General features: G+C 62.1%; 2 protein-coding genes across 3 annotated transcripts in view; one reads left to right on the top strand and one right to left on the bottom strand.

Moving 5' to 3' along the window:
• Positions 1-17,015, bottom strand: part of SHANK3 (SH3 and multiple ankyrin repeat domains 3) — a 145,358-nt gene extending 128,343 nt beyond the window's left edge. Inside the window, 2 exon segments of the mRNA XM_077179334.1 lie at positions 5,720-5,768; positions 16,854-17,015. The gene's annotated coding sequence lies outside the window, so the exon portion shown is untranslated.
• Positions 7,890-25,566, top strand: LOC129119834 (acrosin-like). 2 transcript variants are annotated; one of them, XM_077179329.1, is made up of 6 exons: positions 7,890-7,992; positions 22,991-23,318; positions 23,434-23,697; positions 23,917-24,182; positions 24,358-24,503; positions 25,026-25,566. In XM_077179329.1, exons 2-6 carry the CDS (start codon positions 23,167-23,169, stop codon positions 25,389-25,391), a joined length of 1,194 nt encoding a protein of 397 aa, XP_077035444.1. In that variant the 5' UTR covers positions 7,890-7,992; positions 22,991-23,166; the 3' UTR covers positions 25,392-25,566. The 2 variants fall into 2 exon arrangements, with proteins under 2 accessions (XP_077035444.1, XP_054488012.2); XM_054632037.2 differs by lacking the exon at positions 7,890-7,992 and adding an exon at positions 16,098-16,227.
• The last annotated feature ends 328 nt before the right edge of the window (positions 25,567-25,894 follow it).

The raw sequence follows: 25,894 nt of genomic DNA, 5'->3' as shown, positions 1-25,894 counted from the left end.
TCGTCACCTGCGGGGCCGCTCCTGAGTGACCCTGGAACCCTCGGGAATGGGGGGGACACACACGGGGGCACGGGGGCACGGGGGCTGTCCCGCTCCGTCCCCGCCGTGCCGCCCCCGCGGGGCTGGCAGTGCCACCGGGCCGGTCCTGGGGCGGTGCCAGCCCCGCCGCGCTGTCCCCGCGCTCATCCGGCCACGGTCAGGTCACCGCTGCTGTCCCCAAGCCACGTGACGGGGACACGGAGCGGCCCGGGCCGGCCCCGCGTGTCCTCTGTCACCGCGGGGGGGTCGGGGACAAACCCGGGGACAGGGACAGGGGACAGGGACAGGAGAAAGGACAAGAAGGGACAGGGACAGGAGCAGGGGAAGGAGCAGGGGAAGGGAAGGGACAGGATCAGGATTGTCCCCCTGGAGTCCCCGCCCGTGCCAGGACACGGGGACAGCGCGGGGAGCATCGATCGCCCGCGGGTGGCCGCAGTGTCCCCGCAGTGTCCCCGCAGTGTCCCCAGCGCCTGCCGGGTAATTCCATGGATTTTTCCTCTCCCGCTCTTCCAGGGGCACTGGGACACCGCGGAGGGGCCGGACCGGGCATTAAAGGGCGAGCGCCACCCCCCTGGGGACATGGGGACACCAGCGGGACAAGGGGGGACATCAGTGTCCCCAAATATCGGGATGGGGGGATTCAGGGATCCCGGGCGGAGCTTTTTGGGATTCCCCAGATTTCTGGAATAGGATCAGAGAATGACAGAATGGGATGGGACATTACCGATCACCCAGTGCCACCACCTGGGGACACCTCCCACTGTCCCAGGCTGCTCCAGCCCCAGTGTCCAGCCTGGCCTGGGGCACTGCCAGGGATGCAGGGGCAGCCCCAGCTGCTCTGGCAATTCCAGCCCAGCCAGGAATTCCTCATTGCCAAGATCCCATCCCTGGCTGCCCTCTGGCACTGGGAGCCATTCCCTGGGTGCTGTCCCTCCATCCTTTGGGGTTTTTCCCTCTCCCTGTTTCCCACAGATCCTTCAGGCCCTAGAAGCCAGAATTGGGTCAGCCCAGAGCTCCTTTGTTCTGGGATGAACATTCCCAATTCTCCTGGAGCTCCTGATTTCCAGGATGGACATTCCTGATTTTACTGCTGGAGCTGCTCCATCCCTGCCTGGTCCTTCCAGGATCATCCCAGAGTTTGGTGCCACAAAATCCCAAAATTCCCAGCGGTCCCAGGCCCTGGAGAGGGGTTTGGGGACAGGGCAGGGGTGTGGGGACAGGCCACAGGTGTGGGGACAGGAGGGAGATTTGGGGACTGGACAGAGGATTGGGGACAGGACACAGATTTAGGACAGGACAGGGATTTTGGGACACAACACAGATTTTGGGAACAGGAGGGAGATTTTGGGACAGGACAGAAGTTTGGGGACAGGAGAGGGGACTGGGGACAGGTCACAGGTTTGGGGACAGGACAGAGATTTGGGGACAGGACAGAGATTTGGGGACAGGACAAGGATTTGGGGACAGGACAAGGATTTGGGGACAGGCCACAGTTTTGGAGCCTCCCCATCCTGGGCCCCTCTGGATTGGGAATGGATCGGGAATGTCCCCCCTGGATTGGGAATGGATCGGGAATGTCCCCCCAGTTTCAGGAATGTCCCCCCAGTTTCAGGAATGTCCCCCCGGTTTCGGCAATGTCCCCCCGGTTTCGGGAATGTCCCCCCGGTTTCGGGGCTCCCCCATCCTGCTCCGTATCCATGGGAACGTTCCCGGCACCGTCACCATGGAAACGGCAGCGCCACGCGCGGCACTGCGGGACCTGCGCAGCCAGAGGGACAGACGGACACGGACAGAGACAGAGGGACAGGAATGGGACACGGACAGAGACAGAGGGACAGGGGAACAGGGGGACAGAGGGGACAGGAATGGGGACAGATGGGACAGCACCAGAGGAGACAGAGGGCACAGCAACAGGGGGGACATGGACAAAGGAGACACAGGGACAGGGACAGAGGGACAGGAATGGGAACAGGGACAGAGGGACAGGGGGCAGGAAGGAGACAGATGGGACAGCAAAAGAGGGGACAAGGACAGAGGGGACAGAGGGGACAGGAATGGGGACAGGGACAGAGGGACAGGGACAGAGGGACAGGGGGGACAGCAAAAGAGGGGACAGGGACAGGGGGGACACGGACAGAGGGGACAGGAATGGGGACAGGGACAGAGGGAGGGGGGACAGGAATGGGGACAGACACAGCAAAAGAGGGGACAGCGACAGGGCAGGCATGGACAGAGGTGACGGTGACAGAGACAGAGGGGACAGAGGGACAGGGTACAGAGGGACAGCAGGGACAGAGACAGAGGGGACAGAGGGGACAGAGGGACAGAGAGGGGACAGGGGGGACAGCAGGGACAGAGACACAGGGGACAGGGGGGACAGAGGGGACAGAGGGGACAGAGCAGTGCTTGTACGGGACACAGGAAATCCCTGCCAGGGCTGGAGCATTCCAGGGTCCCAGAGACCCCAGGGATCCCCGGATGGGGACAGCCCCCCCTGTCCCGCAGCAGCTCCCGCCTGGAGCGCCAGCATTCCCATGGATCGGGGCAGGAGCAGGCCCGGAGCTGCGCAGGGACAACCCCAGAGCCCCCAGTGCCACCAGGGGACCAACAGATCCCACAATTCCCGCCCTCATCCCGGGAAATCCCGCTGGTGCCACGCGGGACGGCTCGGTGGTGGCACTGCCACGTCCTGTCCCCTCTGCCACCCCCACGCTGACCCCAAAAGCACCGGGAGCCTCCGGGAATTCCGCGGAAGCGTTGGTGGAACCAGCAGAGCCCATCCCGGGAGCTGGAGCTCACCTGTTCCCGGGAATTCCGCGCTGCCCGAGGCCTCGGAGCCACCCGGAGCTGGATCCAGGCGGGACAAACATCCCGGGCCCCCCCGGCAGCGCCGCTAATGGGATCAGCCCCGCTCCATCTGCTCGGCGGGGCCGCCGCTAATCCCGAGCCAGAGCCGGGAGAGGCCGGGAAACGGAGCGGGATCCCGGGAATGGGGGGAAATGGATTCTGGGAATGGCGGGGAAATTCTGGAGATTGGAGAAATGGCGAGAATTGGGGAGAAATTGCGGGAATTAGGGGGAAATTAATTGCGGGAATCGGGGAGGAATTACTGGAATTAGGGGGGGGAAATAATTATGGGAATCGGGGAGGTATTCTGGGAATCGGGGAGGAATTATAGGATTCAGGGAGAAATTCTGGGAATTGGGGAGAAATTCCGAGAATCAGAGAGAAATTCTAGGAATCAGAGAGAAATTACAGGAATTGGGGAGAAATTACAGGAATCTGGAGAAAATTCGGGAATCGGAGGGAAGTTCTGGGAACTGGGGAGAAATTCCAGGAATCAGAGAGAAATTCTGGGAATTGAGGAGAAATTATGGGAATCGGGGAGGCATTCTGGAAATTGGGGAGATACCCCAGGAATCAGGGAGAAATTACGGGATTCAGGGAGAAATTCTGGGAGTCACAGAGAAATGGTGGGAATTGAGGAGAAATTCCATGAATTGTGGAGAAATTCTGGGAATTGGGGCAAAATCCTAGAAATCGAGGAGAAATCGTGGGAATCAGGGAGGAATCCCAGGAATCAGGGGGAAATTTGGGAATTACAGAGAAATCTGGGAATTACAGAGAAATTCTGGGAATCACAGAGAAATTCCGGGAATCGGGATAAAACCCCAGGAATCAAGGAGAAATTGCAGGAGTTGGGGAGAAACCCCAGGAACTGGGGAGGAATTCTGGAAATCGCAGAGAAATCCTGGGAATCAGGGGGAAATCCCAGGAAGTGGGGGAGAAGTTCTGGGAAGCGGGGAGAAATCCAGGGAATCGCTGAGAAATTCTGGGAACTGGGGCAAAATCTCAGGAATCAAGGAGAAATTCTGGGAGCCAGGAAGAAATCCCAGGAATTACAGAGAAATCCAGGGAATCAGGGAACGGCGCTGTCACCCCACCACGGCATCCCTCGAGTCTGGCACCAGCGGGAGACTCCAGACGCGCATTCCAGAGGGAGAACAGCTTGGGAAAGCTCCCACATTCCCGCATTCTCACGTTCCCGCGTTCCCACGTTCCCGCGTTCCCTCCCACAGCCGGCAGGGAAGCGCCTGCAGCGCCCAGAGTGGGAAAACGGGGATTTGAATGGTTTGGAGTGGCTTGGAATGGTTGGAAATGGTCGGGAATAAAGCGCTGGAAGTGCATTCCTGAGGTTCCGGGATGAGGCTGGAGCCGGGAGAAGCCCCCTGGGCTCCTCTGGAATTCCTGTTCCTTGGTTTGATCCCCGGTTCCCAGGATTTCATCCCAAAGCCTGGAACAGGCAGGGAAGGGGCCGGGAGAGCTCCTGAGGTGTCCCTGTGGGAATTCCAGCTCATCCCTGGGGTGGGATGGGATGGGATGGGATGGGATGGGATGGGATGGGATGGGATGGGATGGGATGGGATGGGATGGGATGGGATGGGGTCAGCCCAGGGACAGGAGCTGGAATCCCAAATCCTGATGATTCCCAGCACCAGGAATGGCTCCAGATGGGAAAAGCAGCAGGTCCTGGGGCTGGTTTGGGACTGGGATTAGGATTGGGATCAGGATTGAGATCAGGATTGGGGTTGAGGTTGGGATCAGGATCAGGATCGGGATTGGGATCTGGGTTGATCGGGATGGGGATCAGGATCAGGATCTTTTCTAGGAACAGAGGAGCTCCAAGGGCCACAGGAAGAGGTTGGGACAGAGATTGGGAAAACCCCTAAGGAAAAACCCCTTCTGGAAGGAGGGTTTGGATCAGGAGGATCCAGACACTTTTCCTTGGTCACCTCCATGGGACATCCCAGTGTCCCCATCCCAGTGCCACCGGTGCCAGGGGCAGCCGGAGCTTCCAAAGGGTCCGGGAGAAGCCCCACGGCTCTGGGGGGCCCTGCCCAGCCACATTCCCATGGGATTTTCCTGGGGGGCCTGCCCAGCCACATTCCCATGGGATTTTCCTGGGGGGGGGCCCTGCCCAGCCACATTCCCATGGGATTTTCCAGGGGAGGGGGGCCTGCCCAGCCACATTCCCATGGGATTTTCCTGCTGAGGGCACATCCCAGAGCCACGGCTGCCCCTGCCTTGCTCACAGCCAGCACCGCTCGGAGCCTTTCCAGCCTTTCCCAGTTTTCCCAACTTCTCCCATTCCCATTCCTGCCCTCAACTCTCCACACCCGAGCCAGGATTGCTCTGAGCCCTGCCAGCCTTTCCCAGCCCTTCCCAGTTTTTCCCAGCCTTTCCCAGTTTTTCCCAGCCTTTCCCCATTCCCATTCCTGGAATGGGACTGCTCCAAGCCCCGCCACCCTTTCCCAGTTTTTCCCATTCCCGTCCCCATCTCCCACCCCTGATCCCCAGAAGAGTTTTCTGGCTGGATCCCCCGCCCCAGGGGCTGCAGGGCCATTCCTGGTTGGCATTCCCGACTGGATCCCCGGCCTTAGGGCCACATTCCCAGCTGGATCCCCCATCCCAGGGCCATCCCTTACTCCAGGACCATTCCCGGCTGGATGCCCCAGGGCCATTCCCAGCCCATATTTCTGACTGGATCGCCCATCCCAGGGCCATTCCCGGCTGGATCCCCTGCCCCAGGGCCATTCCCAGCCCACATTCCTGGCTGGATCCCCCATCCCAGGGCCATTCCCAGCCCACATTCCCGGCTGGATCGCAGGGCCAGGCTCACCTGGCAGGAGAGTCACGGGCCGGGCTCACAGCGCTCCCTCCTCATCCACCTGCGGGGACAGAGGGGACACGTCAGAGCATTCCCGGGAATGGCAGCGCCAGGAATGCATCCGTGGGCACCGCGGGTGGCAGGAGGGTGGGAATGGGAGAATTCCCAGGAAAGGGACAGCAGGGACAGGGAAGGGCACCGCTGGTGTCACAAGGAAGTCAAAATTCCGAGCTCTGAGAATTCCTGACACACAAACCCATCCTTATCCTGAGAATTCCTGACACAGGAGCCCATCCTTATCCTGAGAATTCCTGGCTCACAAACCCATCCTTATCCCGAGAATGCCCAACACAGGATCCCATCCTTATCCTGGGCTGTCCCAGCGGGAGCTCCAGGGAACATCCCAGGGATCAGGGAGAGGGATGCAGGAACCTGGCTCATGGATGCTTCTCCCACCCTGGATCAGTGGGATCCCCCAGCACAAATCCCACCGTGGATCAATGGGATCCTTCCCACACTTTTCCCACCCCAAATCAGGGGGATCCTGCACTTTTCCCACCCTGGATCAGTGGGATCCTCCAGCACCATTCCCACTCTGGATCAAGCTCTTCCAGTACTTTTCCCACCCTTAGTAAACGAGGATTCTCCAGCATCAATCCCACCCTATATCAGTGGGATCCTCCACTTTTCCCACCCCAAATCAGTGGGATCCTCCACTTTTCCCATCCTGGATCAGTGGGAATCCTCCAGCACTTTTCCCACCCCAAATCAGTGGGATCCTCCACTTTTCCCATCCTGGATCAGTGGAATCCTTCACTTTTCCCAGTGGGAATCCTCCAGCACTGATCCCACCATAGATCAATGGGGTTTTTCCCACAATTTTCCCACACCAAATCAGTGGGATCCTCCACTTTCCCCAGCCTGGATCAGTGGGATATTCCAGCATTGATCCCACTCAGGATCAGTGGGATCCTCCACTTTTCCCACCCCAGATCAGTGGGATATTCCAGCATTGATCCCACTCGGGATCAGTGGGATCCTCCACTTTTCCCAGCCTGGATCAGTGGGATTCTCCTCCACTTTTCCCACCCCAGATCAGTGGGAATCCTCCAGCACCGATCCCACCATAGATCAATGGGGTTCTTCCCACACTTTTCCCACCCCAGACCAGTGGGATCCTGCACTTTTCCCACCCTGGATCAGCGGGATCCTCTCCCGGCTCACTCCCATCCTCCCTCAGGGGTCGCCCCTTTTCCTTGCTCCTCGGGGCCAGCGCCCACCTCCAGCCCGGAGATTCGGGAAGGGCATCCAGGGAATGGGAGCATCCAGGGAGCCTCTGGGGCCGCTCGCCGCCGCCAAAGCCGCGCTCAGGGCGGGCGCTGAAATGGCTGCTGGTTCTTAGGGAATTAAAAATGCATGGCTTGGGAATTCTCCGAGCGCCGCAGCTGCTGCCAGCCAGGAAGGGGGGGAAAGGGGGGAAAAGGGGGGGAAAATGGGAAAAAAGGGGGAAAGGGCCGTGCCCAGGGCGCCCTTTGTGCCCCAAAACCCCTGGAGCACCACGCAGGTGCCTGGCCGGAATCCTGGGAATGTTTCCCAAGGTCTCCTCCTTTCTGCACCTGGAAAAGTCGCGGCTGGTGTGGAAAATGACGCTGGCGGAATTCCCGAGGGGCCGGAGCTGTCACCGGCTGGACCGGGGCAGGGGACGCTCCTGGGGACAGGGAGGTGGCACTGGGCTTTGTGCAGGACCTACGGAAAGGTTCCTGGGAATATCCAGGGAATGCTCTGCCTGCAGGGACATCCAAAGTCCCCGAGCGAATCCTGGTTTTGGGATGAGGGAAAACACCCCCACAGGCAACCCCCCAAAATCCTGGATTTTGGCTGCTCCAGAGCCAGGCAAGGGCTGGGAGCAGCCCAGGCCTTCCCAGCCTGAGCTCCCCATAAAACACAAATCCCAGGAAAACCCGAAACGGGCGGGAAGAGCGGCCAAAGGGCGAGGAGAACTCGCAGGAAGGGGGAGGAAAAGGCGGAATTGGCGCCTCGGGACTTGGGAGAGGAGAGGGGAGTGAGATAAGAGCCGTGACATCCTGAGCAGGAGCGGAAAATCCCGTGGGATCCGGCGCTGAAGGGGAGGAGGAAACGCTTCCCTGCCTGGCAGGAAGCGCCAAGGAGAGAATTCCCAGCCGGATCCAGAGGTTCCGGAGGGGGAGGCGCTGCCGGGGGGGCTCCGGGGATCACGGCAGCACCGGGAGGGATTTTCCTGCTCTCCAGCCCCCTTCAGGGCTCAGGTGAGGCCCGGCTGGAATTCCAGCCCTGGGAACGCGTATCCAGGGATTCCAGAGGCGCCGGGAAGAGAAATGGGATGCTGGCAGGAGGAGATTCTCCTGGGAATGGGAGGGAAAAGATTCCAGAGTTTTTTACTGGCCCCAAGAAATTCAACTCGGCACAGGGAATGAATTGTGGCAGAGATCCAGGAGGTTTGCAGCCGTCAGGATCCCAACCCTGGCATTCCCAAAGATCCTGGATCCTGGGATTCTTGTTCCCATCCCAACCCTCAAATCCCAAAGGATTCTGGGTTTTGGAATTCTTGTTCCTATCCCAACCCTCGCATTCCCGAGGATCCTGAAATCCTTGTTCTCATCCCAATCCTCACATTCTCAGGAATCCTGGATCCTGGGATTCTTATTCCCATCCCAACCCTCAAATCCCAATGGATCCTGGGTTTTAGAATTCTTGTTCCCATCCCAACCATGACATTCCAGAGGATTCTGAGTTCTGGGATTCTTCTTCGCATCCCAACCCGCACATTCCTAAAGGATCCTGGGATTCTTGATCCCATCCCAACCCTGACACTCCCAAGGATCCTGGGATTCTTGCTCCCATCCCAACCCTCACATTTTTCCAGAAAATTCCCGTGGAAAAAAAACCCAAACCAGACCCAGTTTTTCTGGGAAAACCAAACTCATCCACGGATTTGGAAAAATCGTCACCTCCCACTGCCATCCCACTGTCCCCAAGGTCCCCTGGGGCTGGCGGTGACACCAGGGCGAGCTCCGGGATCTCCCATCCCAACGGGATCCCCCAGGGACCCTCCAAAGGCTCGGGAATCGCCGCGGGAAGGGCTCATCCCGGGCTCCCAGGCTCTCCGGGAGCTGCAGCCCCCGCTCCAGCCGGGAGCATCCCGGGGACGCGGCTGCGGGGCCGGGAAGGGCCGCGGGCGTTTCCTGCGGGAGGGAAGGGAAAGGAACGGCCGCCCCACGGCGCTTCCGGCCATTCTTGCCGCTCCCCGGAGGGTTTCCAGAAAAAGCAGAGAGATCCAGGCCTGGAAGCTGAAATCATTCCCGAAAAAAAGGCAGGAATGCCAGCCCTTCCCAAGGGATGGGGCGGGAGCCAGCCCCGACCCCAAATTCCACTTTCGGGGTTTTTGGTGCTGGGCACCGAACCCAAACCCATGGGGGTCTCTTGGTGCTTCCCATCCCAGCGTGAAAATTCCACTGGAATTTGGGATGGGATTCCCAGGGAAGTGTTGGGGTCCCCATCCCTGGAGGTGTCCCAGGAATTCCTGGATGTGGCACTCAGGGATCTGGGTTGGGGACAAGGTGGGGACCGGGCACGGGTCGGGGTCAGTGACCTTGGAGGGATTTTCCAACATAAACAATTCTGGGATCTGGGTTCTGGAATTCTGGGATTGTGGGAAGATGGGATTTGGGATTCTGGGATTGTGGGGTTCAGGGATTTGGGGGTTTTGGATTCTGGGATTCTCAGGTCTAGGGTTCTGGATTATGGGATTGCAGGTTTCTGGAGTTCTGGGATCTGGGATTCTGGGGTTTTGGATTGTGGGATTCTGGGGCTCTGGGATTCTGTGATTGTGGGAATATGGGATTTTGGATTATGGGCTTCTGGGGTTCCAGAATCCTGGATTCTGGAATTCTGGGATTTGGGGATTCTGGGTTCTGGGATTCTTGGGTTCGGGGGTTCTGGGATTCTGAAATCCCAGATTCTGGGATTTGGGGATTCTGGGATTTGGGGATTTGGGGATTCTGGGACTCAGGATCCTGGGATTCCCAGAAAGTGCCCCCCACAGCACCATCCCCTCCCAGCCGGGGCTGTGCAGGAGCGTGACCCCCAGCCCCACTGTGGGGTGCAGGGGGTGTCTGTGGGGTGCACGGGGCATCTGTGGGGTACAGGGGGCATCTGTGGGGTACAGGGGGTGTCTGTGGGGTGCAGGGGGTGTCTGTGGGGTACAGGGGGTGTCTGTGGGGTGCCCCCTGGGGCCCAGCCCTGCCAGAGCTGCGCTGCCACCCCCAGGCCCCGCCCGGCCCCGTTTGTCCCTGAGTCCCGCGCCAGGGCCACCCCGGTGCCACCGAGCCGCCAGGGCCCTCAATATTTCATGAGGGAGGAATCGGCCGCTCCCTGCTCGGGTTACCCCGGAGCGCGTCCCTGCTGTCCCCAGCGCCAGCCGGGCGGCCGGGCCAGTGCCACCTGCTGCCACCAGGCCTGACACGGCCTCTCGCTGCCACCAGGCCTGACCAGTGCCACCCACTGCCACCAGGCCTGACACGGCCACACGCTGCCACCAGGCCGGGCCAGTGCCACCCGCTGCCACCCTCTGTCACCCACTGCCACCAGACCTGGCAGTGCCACCCTCTGCTATCCTCTGAAAGCCTCTGTCACCTGCTGCCACCAGGCCTGGCCACTGCTACCCTCTGTCACCCTTTGTCAGCCAGTGCCACCCTCTGCCACCTGCTCCCTGGCCAATACCATCCTCTGTCACCTGCTGACACCCACTGCCACCTGGCCTGGACACTGCCACCCTCTGCCACCACTGCCACCCTCTGTCCCCAGGCCTGGCCTGTGCCACCCTCCGCCACCCTCTGCCACATGCTGCCACCCAGCTTGGCACCCACTGCCACTCTGCCACATGCTGCCACCATTGCCCCCTGCTGTCCCCTGACCTGGCCACTGCCACTCTCTGTCACCTGCTGCCACCCACTGCTACCAGGTCTGGCCAGTGCCACCCGCTGTCACCCACTGCCACTCTCTGCCACAGCTGCCACCTGGCCTGGCACCCACTGTCACTGCTGCCACCCGCTGTCACCCACTGCGACCCTCTGCCACAGCTGCCACCTGGCCTGGCACCCACTGTCACCCGCTGCCACCACTGCCCCCCGCTGTCCCCAGGGCTGTCCCTGCCCGAGCCGCTGTGGCACTGTCCCCAGTGTGGCACTGTCCCCAGTGTGGCACTGTACTCGCTGTGGCGCTGTCCTCGCTGTGGCGCTGTCCCCGCTGTGGCGCTGTCCCCGTTATGGCACTGTCCCCAGTGTGGCACTGTCCCCGCTGTGGCACTGTCCCCGCTGTGGCACTGTCCCCGCTGTGGCGCTGTCCCTGCTGTGGCACTGTCCCAGCTCTGGCGCTGTCCCTGCTGTGGCACTGTCCCCAGTGTGGCACTGTCCCCGCTGTGGCACTGTCCCCAGTGTGGCACTGTCCCCAGTGTGGCGCTGTCACGGCGGTGTCACCGCGGGCGCGGCCCACGCGGGCTCCGCCTGCCCCCGAGCCGTGCCCGTTGTCACAGTGACAGCGGTGACAGCGGTGACAGAGCTGCGCTGCCTCCGGGAGTGGGATGGTGGCAATTTACTCTTTGTGCTCCTTTTAGCTGCGGCCTCCCGCTCCTGCTCCGCCGTGCCGGGGGGAGGGAGCTCGGGGAGCCGGGAATTCGGGAACTGAGGGATTCGGGGAGATCGGGGGATTCAGGGATTTCAGGGGATTCAGGAAATTTGGGGGTTCAGGAAATTCAGGGGAGATGGGGATTGAGGGATTCACAGGATTCAGGGAAGTCAGGGATTCAAGGGAGTCAGGGAATTGGGGAGTTCAGGGGAGTCAGGGAATTCAGAGGATTCAAGGATGCAGGGAATTTGGGGGATTCAGGGAGTCAGGGAATTTGGGGGATTCAAGGGAGTCAGGGATTTGGGGGAATCAGAGGATTCAGGGAATTCGGGGGATGCAAGGAATTCAGAGATTATGGGGAGTCCAGGGTTGGGGGAATTCAGGGGAGTCAGGGGATTCAGAAGATTCAGGAATGCAGAGAATTTAGGGGTTCAGGGAATTCAGAGATTCGGAGGAGACAGGGAATTTAGGGAGTCAGGGAATTTGGGGGATTCAGGTAATTCAGGGGAGTCAGGAATTGAGGGATTCAGAGGATTCAGGGAATTCGGGGGATGCAAGGAATTCAGAGATTATGGGGAGTCAGGGATTCAGGGAATTCGGGGGAGTCAGGGAATTCAGAGGACTCAGGGAATTCAGGGGATTATGGGGAGTCAGGGGATTCAGGGAATTCAGAGATTCAGGGGAGTCAGGGAATTCAGAGGATTCAGGGATTTGGGGGGTTCAGGGAATTCAGAGATTTGATTTGAGGGAGTCTGGGGATTTAGGGAGTCAGGGGATTTGGGGGATTCAGGGAATTCCACCCCACGGGTCCCCACTCCATCCCACAGCTCCTCATGGTCCTGGAGCAGCACATCCCATTGGGCACGGAGCAGGAAGAGGACGGGACCCTCTCCCTGTGCTCCAGCTCCAAGTGAATTCAGGGATTCAGGGGATTTGGGGCATTGAGCGAAGCCAGGGGATCTGGGGATTCAGGGGAGTCAAGGAATTTGGGGAATTCAGGGAATTCAGGGAATTCCACCTCACAGTTCCCACTGAACGCCACAGCTCCAGCCGGGAAGAGCTGGAGCAGCAGATCCCAGCAGGCACGGAGCAGGAAGAGGACAGGACCCTGTCCCTGTTTCCTGGCTCTGCCCATCCCAATTCCCAATTTTCCTCCCGTGCACAGAGAGCCTGGAGTGCTCCAAGGACCCTCCAGCCACAGCTTTTCCATGGAAAATCCGGGAGCTGCCTCACTGAACACGAATCCCTGAGCTGCACCCCAAATCCATCACGGCCACAGAGGGGAAGGGGAGAACAGAATTCCCCTCTGGAATAATGGAGAGGGGAAGGGGAGAAGAGAATTCCCCTCTGGAATAATGGAGAAGGGAAGGGGAGAACAGAATTCCCCTCTGGAATAATGGAGAAGGGAAGGGGAGAACAGAATTCCCCTCTGGAATAATGGAGAGGGGAAGGGGAGAACAGAATTCCCCTCTGGAATAATGGAGAGGGGAAGGGGAGAACAGAATTCCCCTCTGGAATAATGGAGAGGGGAAGGGGAGCCCAGGCTGCTTCCCAGGAATGCAGGAGAGAAGGGAAGGGGAGCCTGGAACACTGAGAGATGGGAAAGGGAGCCCAGGTTTTCCCCTGGAATACCAAAAGATGGGAAAAGGAGCCCAGGTTTTCCCCTGGAATACCAGAAGATGGGAAAGGGAGCCCAGGTTTTCCCCTGGAATACCAAAAGATGGGAAAGGGAGCCCAGGTTTTCCCCTGGAATACCAAAAGATGGGAAAAGGAGCCCAGGTTTTCCCCTGGAACACCGAGAGAGGGGACAGGAAGCCCAGACTGCTTCCCTGGAACACCGAGAGAGGGAAGAGAAGCCTCCCTGGAAGAAGGAAAGAACCCAGGATGCGTCCCTGGAACACTGAGGGAGGAGAAGGGGAAGCCCAGGCTGCTCCCTGGAATATGAGAGGGGAGGGAGAGTTCAGGCTGTTCCCTTGGGATGCAGGAGAGGGCGGGAAGGGGAGCCTGGAACACGGAGAGAGGAAAGGGAAGCACAGGATGGCTCCTGGAACACCAGGAGATGACAAAGGAGCCTGGGCTGCTTGCCTGGAACATGGAGAGGAGAGGGGGAGTCCCAGCTGCTCCCTGGAACACTGGGAGAGCCCAGGATGCTTCCCTGGAACACTGGGAGGGAGGTGGGAAAGGGAAGCCCAGGCTGCATCCCTGGAACACTGCGAGAGGAGAGGGGGAGCCCACGCTGCTCCCTTGGGATGCAGGAGAGGGAAAGGGAGCCCAGGGTGCGCCCCTGGAACATGGGAGAGGAAAAAAGGGGAGTCCAAGCTGTTCCCTTGGGATACAGGAGAGGGGGGCAGAGGAGCCTGGAACACTGGGAGAGGAAAGGGGAACCCAGGATGGCTCTTGGAACACTGGGAGAGGGAAAAGGGGAACCCAGGATGGTTCCTGGAACACTGAGAGAGGGAAAAGGAGAACCCAGGATGGGTCCTGGAACACTGGGAGAGGGGAAAGGGGAACCCAGGATGGCTCCTGGAACACTGGGAGAGGAAAGGGAAGCACAGGATGGCTCCTGGAACACTGGGAGAGGAAAGGGAAGCACAGGATGGCTCCTGGAACACTGGGAGAGGAAAGGGAAGCACAGGATGGCTCCTGGAACACTGAGAGAGGAAAGGGAAGCACAGGATGGCTCCTGGAACACTGAGAGAGGAAAAGGGGAACCTAGGATGGCTCCTGGAACACTGGGAGAGGGAAAAGGAGCCTTGGCTGCTCCCTGGAATGCAGGAGAGGAGAAGGGGAGTTCAGGCTGTTCTCTTGGAATACAGGGAAGAAGGGAAGAGGAGCCTGGAACAGCAAGAGATGGGAAAGGGAAACACAGGATGCATCCCTGGAAACTGTGAGAGGAGAGAGGGAGCCCAGGCTGCTTCCCTGGAATATGAGAGGGGAAAGGAGAGTTCAGGCTGTTCCCTTGGGATGCAGGACAGGAGGGAAGAGGAGCCTGGAACACGGAGAGGCAGGAAGGGGAGCCCAGGCTGCATCCTTGGAATACAGAAGAGGGGAAGGGGAGCTCAGGCAGCCCCCCTGGAACACGGAAAGAGCCCAGACTGCATCCCTGGAACACCGAGAGATGGGAAAAGGAGCCCAGGATGCCTCCCTGGAGCACTGGGACAGGGGAAAGGGAATCCAGGATGCTTCCCTGGAACACAGGAGCGAGGAAAATGAGCCTGGGCTGCTTCCTTGGAATGCCAAGAGGTGGGAAAGGGAGCTCAGGCTGCTCCCTGGAACACTGAGGGAGGGAAAAGGAGCCTGGGCTGCATCCCTGGAATGCAGGAGGGGAGAAGTCCAAAATTCTCCCCTGGAATAATGAAAAATGGGAGAAGGAGCCCGGGCTGCATCCCTGGAACACCAAGAGATTGGAGAAGGAACCCAGGCCAAATCCCTGGAACACAGAGGGATGGGAAAAGGAACCTGGGAGGAGGAGAGGAGAGGAGAGGGAGAGGGAGAGGGAGAGGGAGAGGGAGAGGGAGAGGGAGAGGGAGAGGGAGAGGGAGAGGAGTCCAAAATTCTCCCCAGGAATAATGAAAAATGGGAGAAGGAGCCCGGGCTGCATCCCTGGAACACTGAGGGATGGGAAGAGGAGCCTGGGCTGCATCCCTGGAATACAGGAGAGAGGAAAAGGAGCCCGGGCTGCTTCCCTGAAATGCAGCAGATGGGAAAAGGAGCCTGGGCTGCATCCCTGGAACACCAAGGGATGGGAGAAGGAGCCCGGGCTGCATCCCTGGAAGGCGGGAGCCGGGAAGAGGAGCCCGGGCTGCATCCCTGGAACACTGAGGGATGGGAAGAGGAGCCTGGACTGCATCCCTGGAACACTGAGGGATGGGAAGGGGGGCCCGGGCTGCATCCCTGGAATACAGGAGATGGGAAGGGGGGCCCGGGCTGCATCCCAGGAAGGCGGGAGCCGGGAAGGGGGGCCCGGGCTGCATCCCAGGAAGGCGGGAGCCGGGAAGGGGGGCCCGGGCTGCATCCCAGGAAGGCGGGAGCCGGGAAGGGGGGCCCGGGCTGCATCCCAGGAAGGCGGGAGCCGGGAAGGGGGGCCCTCGCAGCCCCCCCGGCCGTGTCCCCTCCCCGCACTCGCGCTCCACACGTGCCTGGCCGCCCGCACGTGGTGCCGCGCGGGGGAGGCAGCGCTGGGAATTTTTAGGGGCTGGAAATCTCGGCAGAACGTTCCGTAGTGTAGGGCGGGCTGCTCGGCTCTGCTGGGAGTGCTCCACAGCCGTTTGGGGGGGGTTCGGGCGGTTTTGGGTGGTTTTGTGTTCCCCGTCCCCCCCCAGAGCACGAGCGAGCAGCACAGCCCCAAACACGGGAGGCTCGGGCCGGGGGGGTTCACGCCAGAATTCCCATAATACTGAGAATATTCGGGAATTATCCACAGCTTGGGATGTTTAGGGTTTTCAGGCTGCTCAGAGACACCAAAAAAAAACCCAAAAGAACAGCGGTGCCCCAGGCCAGGCTGGAGCAACCTGGGAGGGTGAAAAGTGCCCGGGGATGGGGACGAGCTTTAAACTGCCTTCCACCCAAAGCATTCCAGGATAATTTTTCGGGAATAAAAGGCCCCTCCTCGGTGCCTTTTTTGCCCCTTTGGCCTCGCCCAGGGCTCCCGTGCAGGTGCAGGAAGAACAAAGAGCCCCCCGGGTTATGTAAGAGCAGCTCTGAGGAGGAATTTTGGGAATCTGCTGCCTCCATCACCCACAGGACAGGAGGACAGAAGTTTCCAGGGAAGTTTATCCAGGGGAAACCCAGAGGGGACCTGCACCTGCTCAGCTCTGGAATCTCCTTCCTCAAACCCGGGCTGGGAGGAGCAGAGAGGGGTAAATTCACTTTTCCCAAGGCATCGGGGGGCGATTTCACCACCTGAGGCCCAGAAAGGATCCCAACCCCACAAATGCCATAAATCCCATGAATTCCCTGCTCAGGGCTGCCCAAAAATCAATCCCGAGTGCCGGGAACAGCTCCCGACCCGGGCCAGCCCGGCCGGGCAGAACTCCCTGCGCAACTTCAGCTCCCGCACCCACAAAATCGGATTTTTGAGGGGAGATCCGCACAATCCTGCCCGAACCACAACCGGGAGAGCCACAAAACCAACACCAGGCCCCGGCCAGAACCCCCCCCCCCCCGCCGCCACCCCCGAACTCTGCCTGCCGCCGGCTCCCGTTCCCGGCAAAATCCGCCCCCAAAATCCCGGCACGAGCCCATGGCTGCCAGCGCCGTTCCCCGCTCTTCTCCCCCAGACCCGCCGCGCTCGGCTGCCCACGCGCCCCGGGCACATCGCAGCCCCCGTTCCGCGGAAAGCCGAGCCTCGGCCTCCCCCCCCCGCCACTCCCGCCCATCCCCGCCGCCCCCGAGCGCTCCGGGGGCGCCGCCGGCCCCCGCAGCATCCCCCGCGCTCCCGCCCCCGCCCCGCGCATCCCCCGCGCCTCCCGGTGGCTCCCGGTACCTGCGGGGCTGCGGGCGGCGCGGCCCGAGCCACCATCGCCGCGGCGGCCGCCGGCGGCGGAGCGGAGCGGGGCGGGAGCGTTGCGGGAGCGTTGCGGGGCGGGGGCGGCGGCGGGGCCGGGCGGGGAGCGGCGCGCACGGCGGATCCCCCGCGGGCTCGGCCCCCGCCGCCGGCAGCGGGGCTCAGTTTTAGGAGTTGTCATGGCAACGGCCAGCCCGGTGCGCACGGAAGGGGCGGGCGCACGGAAAAACTTCGGCGGCTCCGCGGGGGTCCCGGTACCCCCCCCGAGCTCCCGCTGATCCCCCGGTCCTTGCGCATCCCCCGTCCCGGACCCCCCCGTTTCTCGGTGTCCCCCGGCACCCCCCGGCACCCCCCGGAGTTCTGCCCCCCCGCCCGGGATGAGCCGCGGGGGCGGGGGGCAACGCCGACCCCCGCGCCGGGCAGCGAGAGCAGCGCCGCTCCCTCCTCGGTGCCCCCCGAACCCCCCCGGACCCCGGGGCCGACCCGCCCGGTGACCCCGGGGCGAGGCACCGGCACCGCCCCGGCACCTCCGGGGGCACCGGGCGCTCCCGCCCCGCCGGTCCCGGCCCCACAGCCCCGCTGGGGAGCGGGGCAGCCCCAGCCCCGCGCTCGGGGGGCGGCCGGACCCGCCGGACCCCCCGGTGCCGTTACCTGGCCCGGGACCCCTCTCGGCCGGCGGCCGCTCCGCTGCTGGCGCCCGCGGGGCCGGATCCCGCAGGAAACTCCCGGCCCCGGCGGCTCCGCTCGGCCCCTTTCCTGCCAGGAAGGGACACCCGGCCCCGCCGGCCACCGCCCCCGGCCGCGTCCTGCCCGCCCAGGGGACAGCACAGGGCACAGCACAGGGCACAGCACAGGGGACAGCACAGGGCTCACAAGGGTACAGCCCAGGGCACCCGCGGGGACAGCACAGGAGACAGTACAGGACCCTGGGGACAACCCGGGGCTCCCACCGGACCCAGGGGCACCGCCAGTGGGGACGGAGCACAGGGAGCACAGGGTGGGCACAGGGGGCACAGGGTGGGCACAGGCAACTGCGGGTGACAGGGGGGATGTGGCATGTCCGGCTCCGGGGCCAGTGCCCGACTCTGGCGTCTCCGGGGTCCGTGCCAGCTCCGGGGTCAGTGCCTGGCTGTGGGGTCAGTGCCCGACTCTGGGGTCCGTGCCAGCCCCGGGGTCAGTGCCTGGCTGTGGGGTCAGTGCCTGGCTGTGGGGTCTCTGGGGTCAGTGCCTGGCTGTGGGGTCAGTGCCTGGCTGTGGGGTCTCTGGGGTCAGTGCCTGGTTTTGGGGTCAGTGCCCGACTCTGGGGTCCATGCCAGCCCTGGGATCAGTGCCCGGCTCCGGGGTCAGTGCCTGGCTTTGGGGTCTCTGGGGTCAGTGCCAGCTGTAGGGTCAGTGCCAGTTTGGGGTCAGTGCCAGCTGTAGGGTCAGTGCCCGGCTGTGGGGTCTCTGGGGTCAGTGCCAGTTTGGGGTCAGTGCCAGCTGTAGGGTCAGTGCCCGGCTGTGGGGTCAGCGCCAGCTCCGGACGCGCTGCCCGGCCCTATCGGGAGCGCAGGAAACACCTTGGCGGGACCGGGATTGTCCCTTCCTGTGGGACCCGGGCGGGGACAGAGCCGGCAGCACGGCACGGGGACAGAGGGACACGGGGACAGAGGGACACGGGGACGGGCGGTGCCCTGGCTGCGGCGCTTGCGGTGGCACTGCCCCGGCCAGGCGTGGGTGGGGACACAATGGGGCAGTGCCGGAGCTGGGCGGGGACAAGGGGACAAGGTCACAGCTCCTGCCGGGCACGGGGCCAGCTCACAGCGCTGTCAGCCTTGGCACGGAAGAAGGGACTCACCCCCTCCCCCTGCCCGTCCCCATGTCCCTTCCCCCTGTCCCCTGCGTGTCCCCAGACCCCTCCAGCTGCTGTCCCCACTCCCCCTTTTCCTGTCCCCCCTGGATGTCCCCACTCCCCCTTTTCCTGTCCCCCCTGGATGTCCCCATCCCCCTTTTCCTGTCCCCCCTTTTCCTGTCCCCATTCCCTTTTCCTGCCCTCTCCAGTGTCCCCAAGCCCCCCCTGCCCTGGTGTGCCCCTCCAGCTGTCCCCTGCCCTCTCATGTGTCCCCTCACCTCCTTTTCCTGCTCCCTCCATGTGTCCCTGTCACCCCCCCATGTCCCCATGCATGTCCCTCTCCCCCTATCCTGTCCCCATGTGTGTCCCCATGCCTCTCCCTTGTCCCCACGTGTGTCCCCATCCCCTGCACTGTGCCCCCATGAGTGTCCCTGTCTCCTCTCTGTGTCCCCTTCCCCTGTCCCCCCATGTGACAAAGCCACACAGGGCAGTGTCCCCAAGTGCCACCCTCCCTCCTGCCACAGCCCTGCCCAACATTGTCCCCACTTTTGTCCCCAGAGCTGTCCCAGAGTTTGGGGACAGAGGGGACACATCCACCCCTGGACAGCTCCAGCACTCCCAGGGATTTGTGTCCCTTCCTGCCCTGTCCGTGTCACCGTTGTCACCCCCAGCTCAGAGCAGCGCCCGGGTTTGTCCTTTGGCCTGGTTCAGATCCAGAGGTTTCATTGGGATTTTTGGGGTTTTTTACCTCAGGGAGGGGAAACGTCCCGGATTTCCTCCAGGAGAGCCAGGGAGGCGCCATTCCCTGCAGGCTGCCCTGTCCCCCAGATTCCAGGAGTTCCCTGAGGGGCCAGGACAATTCCAGCAGCCCCAGGGCACTGGGAACAAATCCTACTGGGAACAAATCCTACTGGGATAGCGGGAATGGGGCCAGACCCTCACATGGGAGTGGGATCAGGAACGGGATTGGGATTGGGAGTGGGATCAGGAAATGATGACTGGGCTGGGGAATGGGATTGGGAGTGGGATTGGAAACAGGACCAGGAACAGGATTGGGAATGGGATCCCTCTGATCCCTCCTGGATCTTGCCTGGCACACAGACAGGGCTGGCAGCTCCCAGGAAAATCCCCCTTCCTGTATCCTGAGTTCCCAGCTCCTGCTCTGGCAAATTCCAGGTGCTCCCCGGGCACCCGGCTGGGGAAGGGCCAGGAAGGATTTGGGAAAAATCCAGACAGGGCCCAGGAAAGGTCCAGGCAGGATTTGGGGAAAACCCTGGCAGGATCTGGGCAGGCTCTGGACAAATTCTGGGAAGTGTCTGGGCAGGGTCTGAGCAGGATCCAGGAAAGATTCAGGCAGGACCTGGGCAGGGTTTGGGACAGAATTTGGTCAGGATCAAGAGAAGGCCCAGGCAGGCTCGGCTCAGGTCGCCACCAAGCCCTGCAGGGCTGGCTCAGGCTGTCCCCACACCTGAGCAGGTGACACAACACACAGGGACAGAGCTCGCGTCCCTTCACTGCCAGCTCCACACTGCCCTGAATGCCGGGAATGCCAGGAATGCCAGGAAAACCCCATCCAGCCACCCCCTTAAATCCTGGGACAAACCCGTCCAGCTGCACCCCTGAATCCCAGGATAATCCCATCCAGCTGGGATAACCCCATCTACCTGCACCCATAAATCCCAGGACAACCCTGTCCATCTGCACCCATAAATCCCAGGATAATCCCATCCAGCTGGGATAACCCCATCTACCTGCACCCATAAATCCCAGGATAACCCCATCCACCTGCACCCCTAAACCCCAGGATAGCCCCATCTACCTGCACCACTCCCACTCCCAATCCCAGGACAACCCCATCCACCTGCTCCCCTAAATCCCGGGATAACCCCATCCACCTGCACCCCTAAACCCCAGGATAACCCCGTCCACCTGCACTCCTGAACCCCGGGATGTCCCCACCCAGCCGCTCCCCTGGATCCCGGCTTGGATTTTAGGGAGTGGATTTTCCCCTGGGGGCGCTGCCCAGGCTCCCCAGGGAATGGTGACATTCCCAGAGCTCCAGGGGGGGTTTCAAGGTGTCTGTGCAGGGCCAGGAGTTGGATTCTGATCCTCTCAGGGTTTCCGTAATGCCGGGATTCTGCCCCAAAACGGGCAGGAGGGACCCGCCCAGCCATGGATTTGCTGCCACCTAGAGCGGGCACCGGCGCTGGAACCTCGGGAAGTTCGGGGAATTCCAAGCCCCGCACCCGGGCAGGAACAACCGCCCAGCGCCGGGAACTGTCGGGAGGGAAAGCGGCTCTTCCCAAAAGGATTTGGGAATTCTGGCCGCCACCAAACTCCCGTGCCAGGCTTCCCTGGGCAAGGAAAACCTGGAAATGTGGGAGAGAATCTCCAAAAATCCCTCCTGGGACGAGGTGGGAATGGTCGGCCCAGGGGAGAGGAGGCTCAGGGGATTTTAGCCATGGATAGCAAGATGGGAAAAGTGGGAAAAATTCTTCTCAGTACCGCCCAGTGATGTCAGAAATTAAAATAAAACACCTCAAATCTTAAAAAAAATCCACCCCAAGCCACCGCCAGGAACACAAGAAATGAGCACAGGCACACAGAGAAGTTGTGGGATGTTCAAAATCCTTGTGAATATCCAAAACCCTGCACGTGCAGGATTTATGGGTGCAGCTGGATGGGGTTATCCCGGGATTTAGGGGAGCAAATGGATGGGGTTATCCCGGGATTTAGGGGTGCAGCTGGATGGGGTTATCCTGGGATTTAGGGGACAACTGAATGGGGTTATCCCGGGATTTAGGGGAGCAAATGGATGGGGTTATCCCGGGATTTAGGGGAGCAGCTGGATGGGGCTATCCTGGGATTTAGGGGAGCAGCTGGATGGGGCTATCCTGGGATTTAGGGGAGCAGATGGATGGAGTTATCCCGGGATTTAGGGGACAACTGAATGGGGTTATCCCGGGATTTAGGGGCGCGGGTGCATCTGGATGGGTTTATCCCGGCTGGATGGAGTTGTCCCGGGATTTAGGGGTGCAGGTGGATGGGGTTATCCTGGGATTTAGAGGACAGCTGGATGGGGTTTATCCTGGCTGGATGGGGCTATCCCGGGGTTTAGGGGTGCAGCTGGACGGTGTTATCCCGGCTGGATGTGTTTATCCCGGGATTTAGGGTCTGAGCAGCCCCCGGGATTAGCCCGGGTGGGCTCCAGCCCGAATCCCCGGTGATCCCGGGCCAATTCCTGCCGCTCCCGGAGCGTCCCCGCATCCTCCCCTCGCTGCTGCCGCTGCTGCTGGCGCCGCGGGAGGCGCAGATGGAGCGGAGCAGACGCCGTCTGTGGGAAGTGGCGTCGGGAACACGCCCGGGGACAGCTCCAGCTGGCGCCTGCGGGGTGGCAGCGGCTGCGCGGGGACATCCCGGAGCCATCTGTCACCTGCAGCCCGCCCAGAACCGCCCCCGGCCCCGGAGCGCTCCGTGGGGAGCGATCCCGGTGCCAGGGCGGGCAGGGATGGATTTGGGATCAGAGCTGGGATCGGGGAGCGGCCCCAAAGGGACGCACATCTTTGGGATCAGAGATGGGATCAGAGAGGAGTGGTGGCAGTGGAGCTGCCCCAAAAGGACACAAATCTTTGGGATTAGAGCTGGGACTGGGGAGCAGCGGTGACAATAGAGCCGCCCCTTAGGGGATGCAAATCTTTGGGACTGGGGAGACAATGGAGCTGCCCCAAAAGGACACAAATCTTTGGGATCGGGGACCGACGGTGACAATGGAGTGGCCCCTAAGGGACACAAATGTTTGGGATTGGGGAGCAGTGGTGACAATAGAGCTGTCCCTGAGGGGACACAAATCTTTGGGATCAGAGCTGGGATTGGGGAGCAGTGGCGACAATGGAGCTGCCCTTGAGGGGACACAAATCTTTGGGATCAGAGCTGGGATTGGAGAGGAGTGGTGACAATGGAGCTGCCCTTGAGGGGACACAAATCTTTGGGATCAGAACTGGGATTGGAGAGGAGTGGTGACAGTGGAGCTGCCCCTCACTGGACACAAATATTTGGGATCGGGGAGCAGTGGTGATAATGGAGCTGTCCCTGAGGGGACACAAATCTTTGGGATCGGGGAACAGCAGTGACAATGGAGCTGTCCCTGCGGGAACGCAAATCTTTGGGATCAGAGCCGGGATAGGGGAGCGGCGGTGACACCGGAGCCGCCCCACAGGGACACAAATCGCCGTGGCCCAGCCCCTCCATGGCCGCTCCTCCCCGATCCGACCCCTCCCTCCCGCAGGAGCCGCCCCGGTTCCCGGGAGCCGCGGCCGCCCCGTCCCCGGAGGTGCCCGGGGCCAGCCGGGCTCCCTGGGCCCAGCACAGGAGGTGGCCCTGCCCTGGCACGGGGGGCACCGCGCCGTCGTTACGGTCCCTGCCACCCGCACCGTTCCAAGGTTCCAGCGATGGTTCTCTGTGATGTCACTCCGGCCTGCTGGCAGCAGAGGTGACAGTTCTGCTCCGGCTCTGCCACCTGCTGCGCTGGCTCTGCCAACTGCGATGGCTTTGCTGCGGCTGCTCGTTCTGCTGGCCCTGGCCGGGCCCGTGGAGGGCACCTGGGACACCTGCAGGTCAGTGGCGCCGGGGGGCTCGGGGACACTCGGGGCTTCCCTGGCACAGAGGAGCCCCTGGGGGTCCCTGTCCCTTCTGTCCCCGAGCAGGGCAGTGATGGCTTTGTGCTTCCAGAGGCACCTGCGGGCTCCGGCCCATGGCCTTCGACCACAGCTCTGTGGTTGCTGAGTATTCTCAGGACAACGACTACGACTCCCTGGATTCTTCCGATGACACCGCCCAGGACACGGGTGAATCTGCTGGAGTCCACCCAGGGGCCTGGCCTGGGGTCATCAGTGTCCAGGCCACCTGGGAGAATGGCACATGGCACATGTGCTCAGGAGCACTCATCCACCCCCAGTGGGTGCTCACCGTGGCTCACTGCTTTGCCCATGCTGGGTAAGGACGAGCAGGGACAGGAGTGTCCCCACAGCAGGGACAGGCATGTCCCCACAGGAGAATCAGGGATATACCCAAAGCAGGGAGAGGGGTGTCCCCAGAATAGGGGCAGGGATGTCCCCACAGCACAGGAGGTGCCCAGAGCAGAAAGGGAGTTGAGCTGCTGCAGTCCCTGGCCCTGCTCCCTGTCACCCCCTCCTTCCATCTCCTGCTCCTCAGAGACATCTCCAGGTGGGAAGTGGTGATTGGGGCCACTGATCTGAGCCAGCCGGGCCCCGAGGCCCAGCTGCGCCACATCAAGACCCTGCTGGTGCACCAGTACTACGAACCCCGCACGGCCCGGAACAACATTGCCCTGCTGGAGCTGGACCAGCCCGTGGAGTGCAGCGACTACATCCAGCTGGGCTGCGTGCCCGACAGCTCCCTGGCAGTGTCCGAGCTGAAAACCTGCTACATCGCGGGCTGGAGGAACACCCCGGACAGCGGTCAGTGCCCACCCGGGGCAGGGCCGGGCCGAGCCGCGGGCACACGGCCCCGGGCAGGGACACGGCCCCGGGCCGGGGGCTCTGCGGGGACACGGCCCGGACCAGGCCCGGGGGCTGGGCCCTGAGCGTGGGGCTCTGCCCGGGGGCTGCCACTCAGTGCCCTCTGTGCCCACAGCCCCCAGCCCACGCCTGGTGCTGCAGGAGGCCAAGGTGCGGCTCATCGACGTCCAGCTGTGCAACAGCAGCCGCTGGTACGGGGGGGCCGTGCACCCCCAGGACCTGTGCGCAGGGTACCCGCGGGGCGGCATCGACACCTGCCAGGTGGGGCTGGGCCCGGGCTGGGCACAGGGACCCTGAGCCAACCTGGGCCCCATGGAACCCCCAGAGCCAGCACAGGGACCCTGAGCCAACCTGGGCCCCATGGAACCCCCCAGAGCCAGCACAGCGCCCTGAGCCCCAACATGGCCCCATGGAACCCCCAGAGCCAGCACAGGGACCCTGAGCCCCAACCCGGGCCCCATGGAACCCCCCAGAGCCAGCACAGGGACCCTGAGCCAACCTGGGCCCCATGGATCCCCTCAGAGCCAGCCAGGCCTCAAACATGGCGTGGTCCCATCTGGGCCTGCCCTGGTGCCCTCCCAGCCCCGTGTCCCCACCACTGACGGGTGTCCCTTGCCCATCCCCATGTCCTTGCCCAGTGTCCCCTTGTCCCCAAGGCTGGCACTGTGCCCACAGGGCCTTGCCATGGGAACCAGGCCAGGAATGCAGCTCCTGGAGGGGTCGGGTTGGGCAGGGCCGGCCCAGCCTGGCCCAGCCCATCCTGACCCCTCTCTCCTGTGGCAGGGGGACAGCGGGGGTCCCCTGGTCTGCAAGGACAACGTTGGTGACTACTTCTGGCTGGTGGGCCTGACCAGCTGGGGTAAGGGCTGCGCCGGGGCCAAGCGGCCCGGGGTGTTCACGTCCACCCAGCAGTTCCACACCTGGATCCAGGTGCAGATGGGGCTGCTCCCGCCTGAAGCTGACGCTCCTCCGCCCGAGCCCTTCCCAAGCCCGGAGGAAGAGCCCGACGCTGACTTGGAGGATGAGATGAATCCCAACCCGGATGACTCGGAGGATTACTCGAAGGTTTCCTTCCAACAACAGATCCTGGGGAAATTCCTGAACCTGCTGCTGGAGCTCCTGCAGTTCCTGAAGGGAGAGAAAGCCTGAGCAGCGGGATGAGCTGATCCAGTTCTGGCAAGCATTCCCTCCTGGGGCCGTGGCTGTGGGGCCAACCCAGCCCCGGTGCCCAGGGCTGCTGTGCCCTGCCCACGCTGACCCCTGCGCCCACCCCAATGGTGAATCCAGTTTGTGCTTCAATTAGAGTTGTTCCAGTTCCCAGTTAGCCACTGTGTCCAGTTTGGTCTCCTGGGAAAAACAAGGATGGGGAAAAGGGTGGGGTTGGGGTTGGTTTGGGGGAGGATGAGGGCGAGCCAGGGAAGGGAGGAGGGAAGGGAAGGGAGGATGGGCCTGGAGGTGGGGAGAGAGAAACTTCTCCAGCCCAGGTTCCGCAGCAGAGCCTCAGGTGTGCCATTCCTGGGAAAAGTCCTGGAGAGGGACAGCAAAGGGGACAGCTGGAGCTGCCATGCCAGGGTCCTGTGGAGGTGCTGGAAGTGCCACCCTGAGCTGCTGCTGCTGCCACCCAGGGCTGTCCCCTCTCTCCCCAGCTCGTG

The sequence above is a fragment of the Agelaius phoeniceus genome, chromosome 5 (assembly GCF_051311805.1).
Source record: "Agelaius phoeniceus isolate bAgePho1 chromosome 5, bAgePho1.hap1, whole genome shotgun sequence".
Lineage (NCBI taxonomy): Eukaryota > Metazoa > Chordata > Aves > Passeriformes > Icteridae > Agelaius > Agelaius phoeniceus.
Note: the sequence above shows the minus strand (reverse complement) of the source record. Positions and strands in the feature narration are given on the sequence as shown.

Excerpts from the sequence above, each read along its gene's own strand:
- LOC129119834 (XM_077179329.1), top strand. The coding sequence starts at position 23,167 with ATGTCACTCCGGCCTGCTGGCAGCAGAGGTGACAGTTCTGCTCCGGCT. Across the intron at positions 23,319-23,433 it reads GGCACCTGGGACACCTGCAG|AGGCACCTGCGGGCTCCGGC; the intron begins GTCAGTGGCGCC and ends TTGTGCTTCCAG. Across the intron at positions 23,698-23,916 it reads CACTGCTTTGCCCATGCTGG|AGACATCTCCAGGTGGGAAG; the intron begins GTAAGGACGAGC and ends CCTGCTCCTCAG.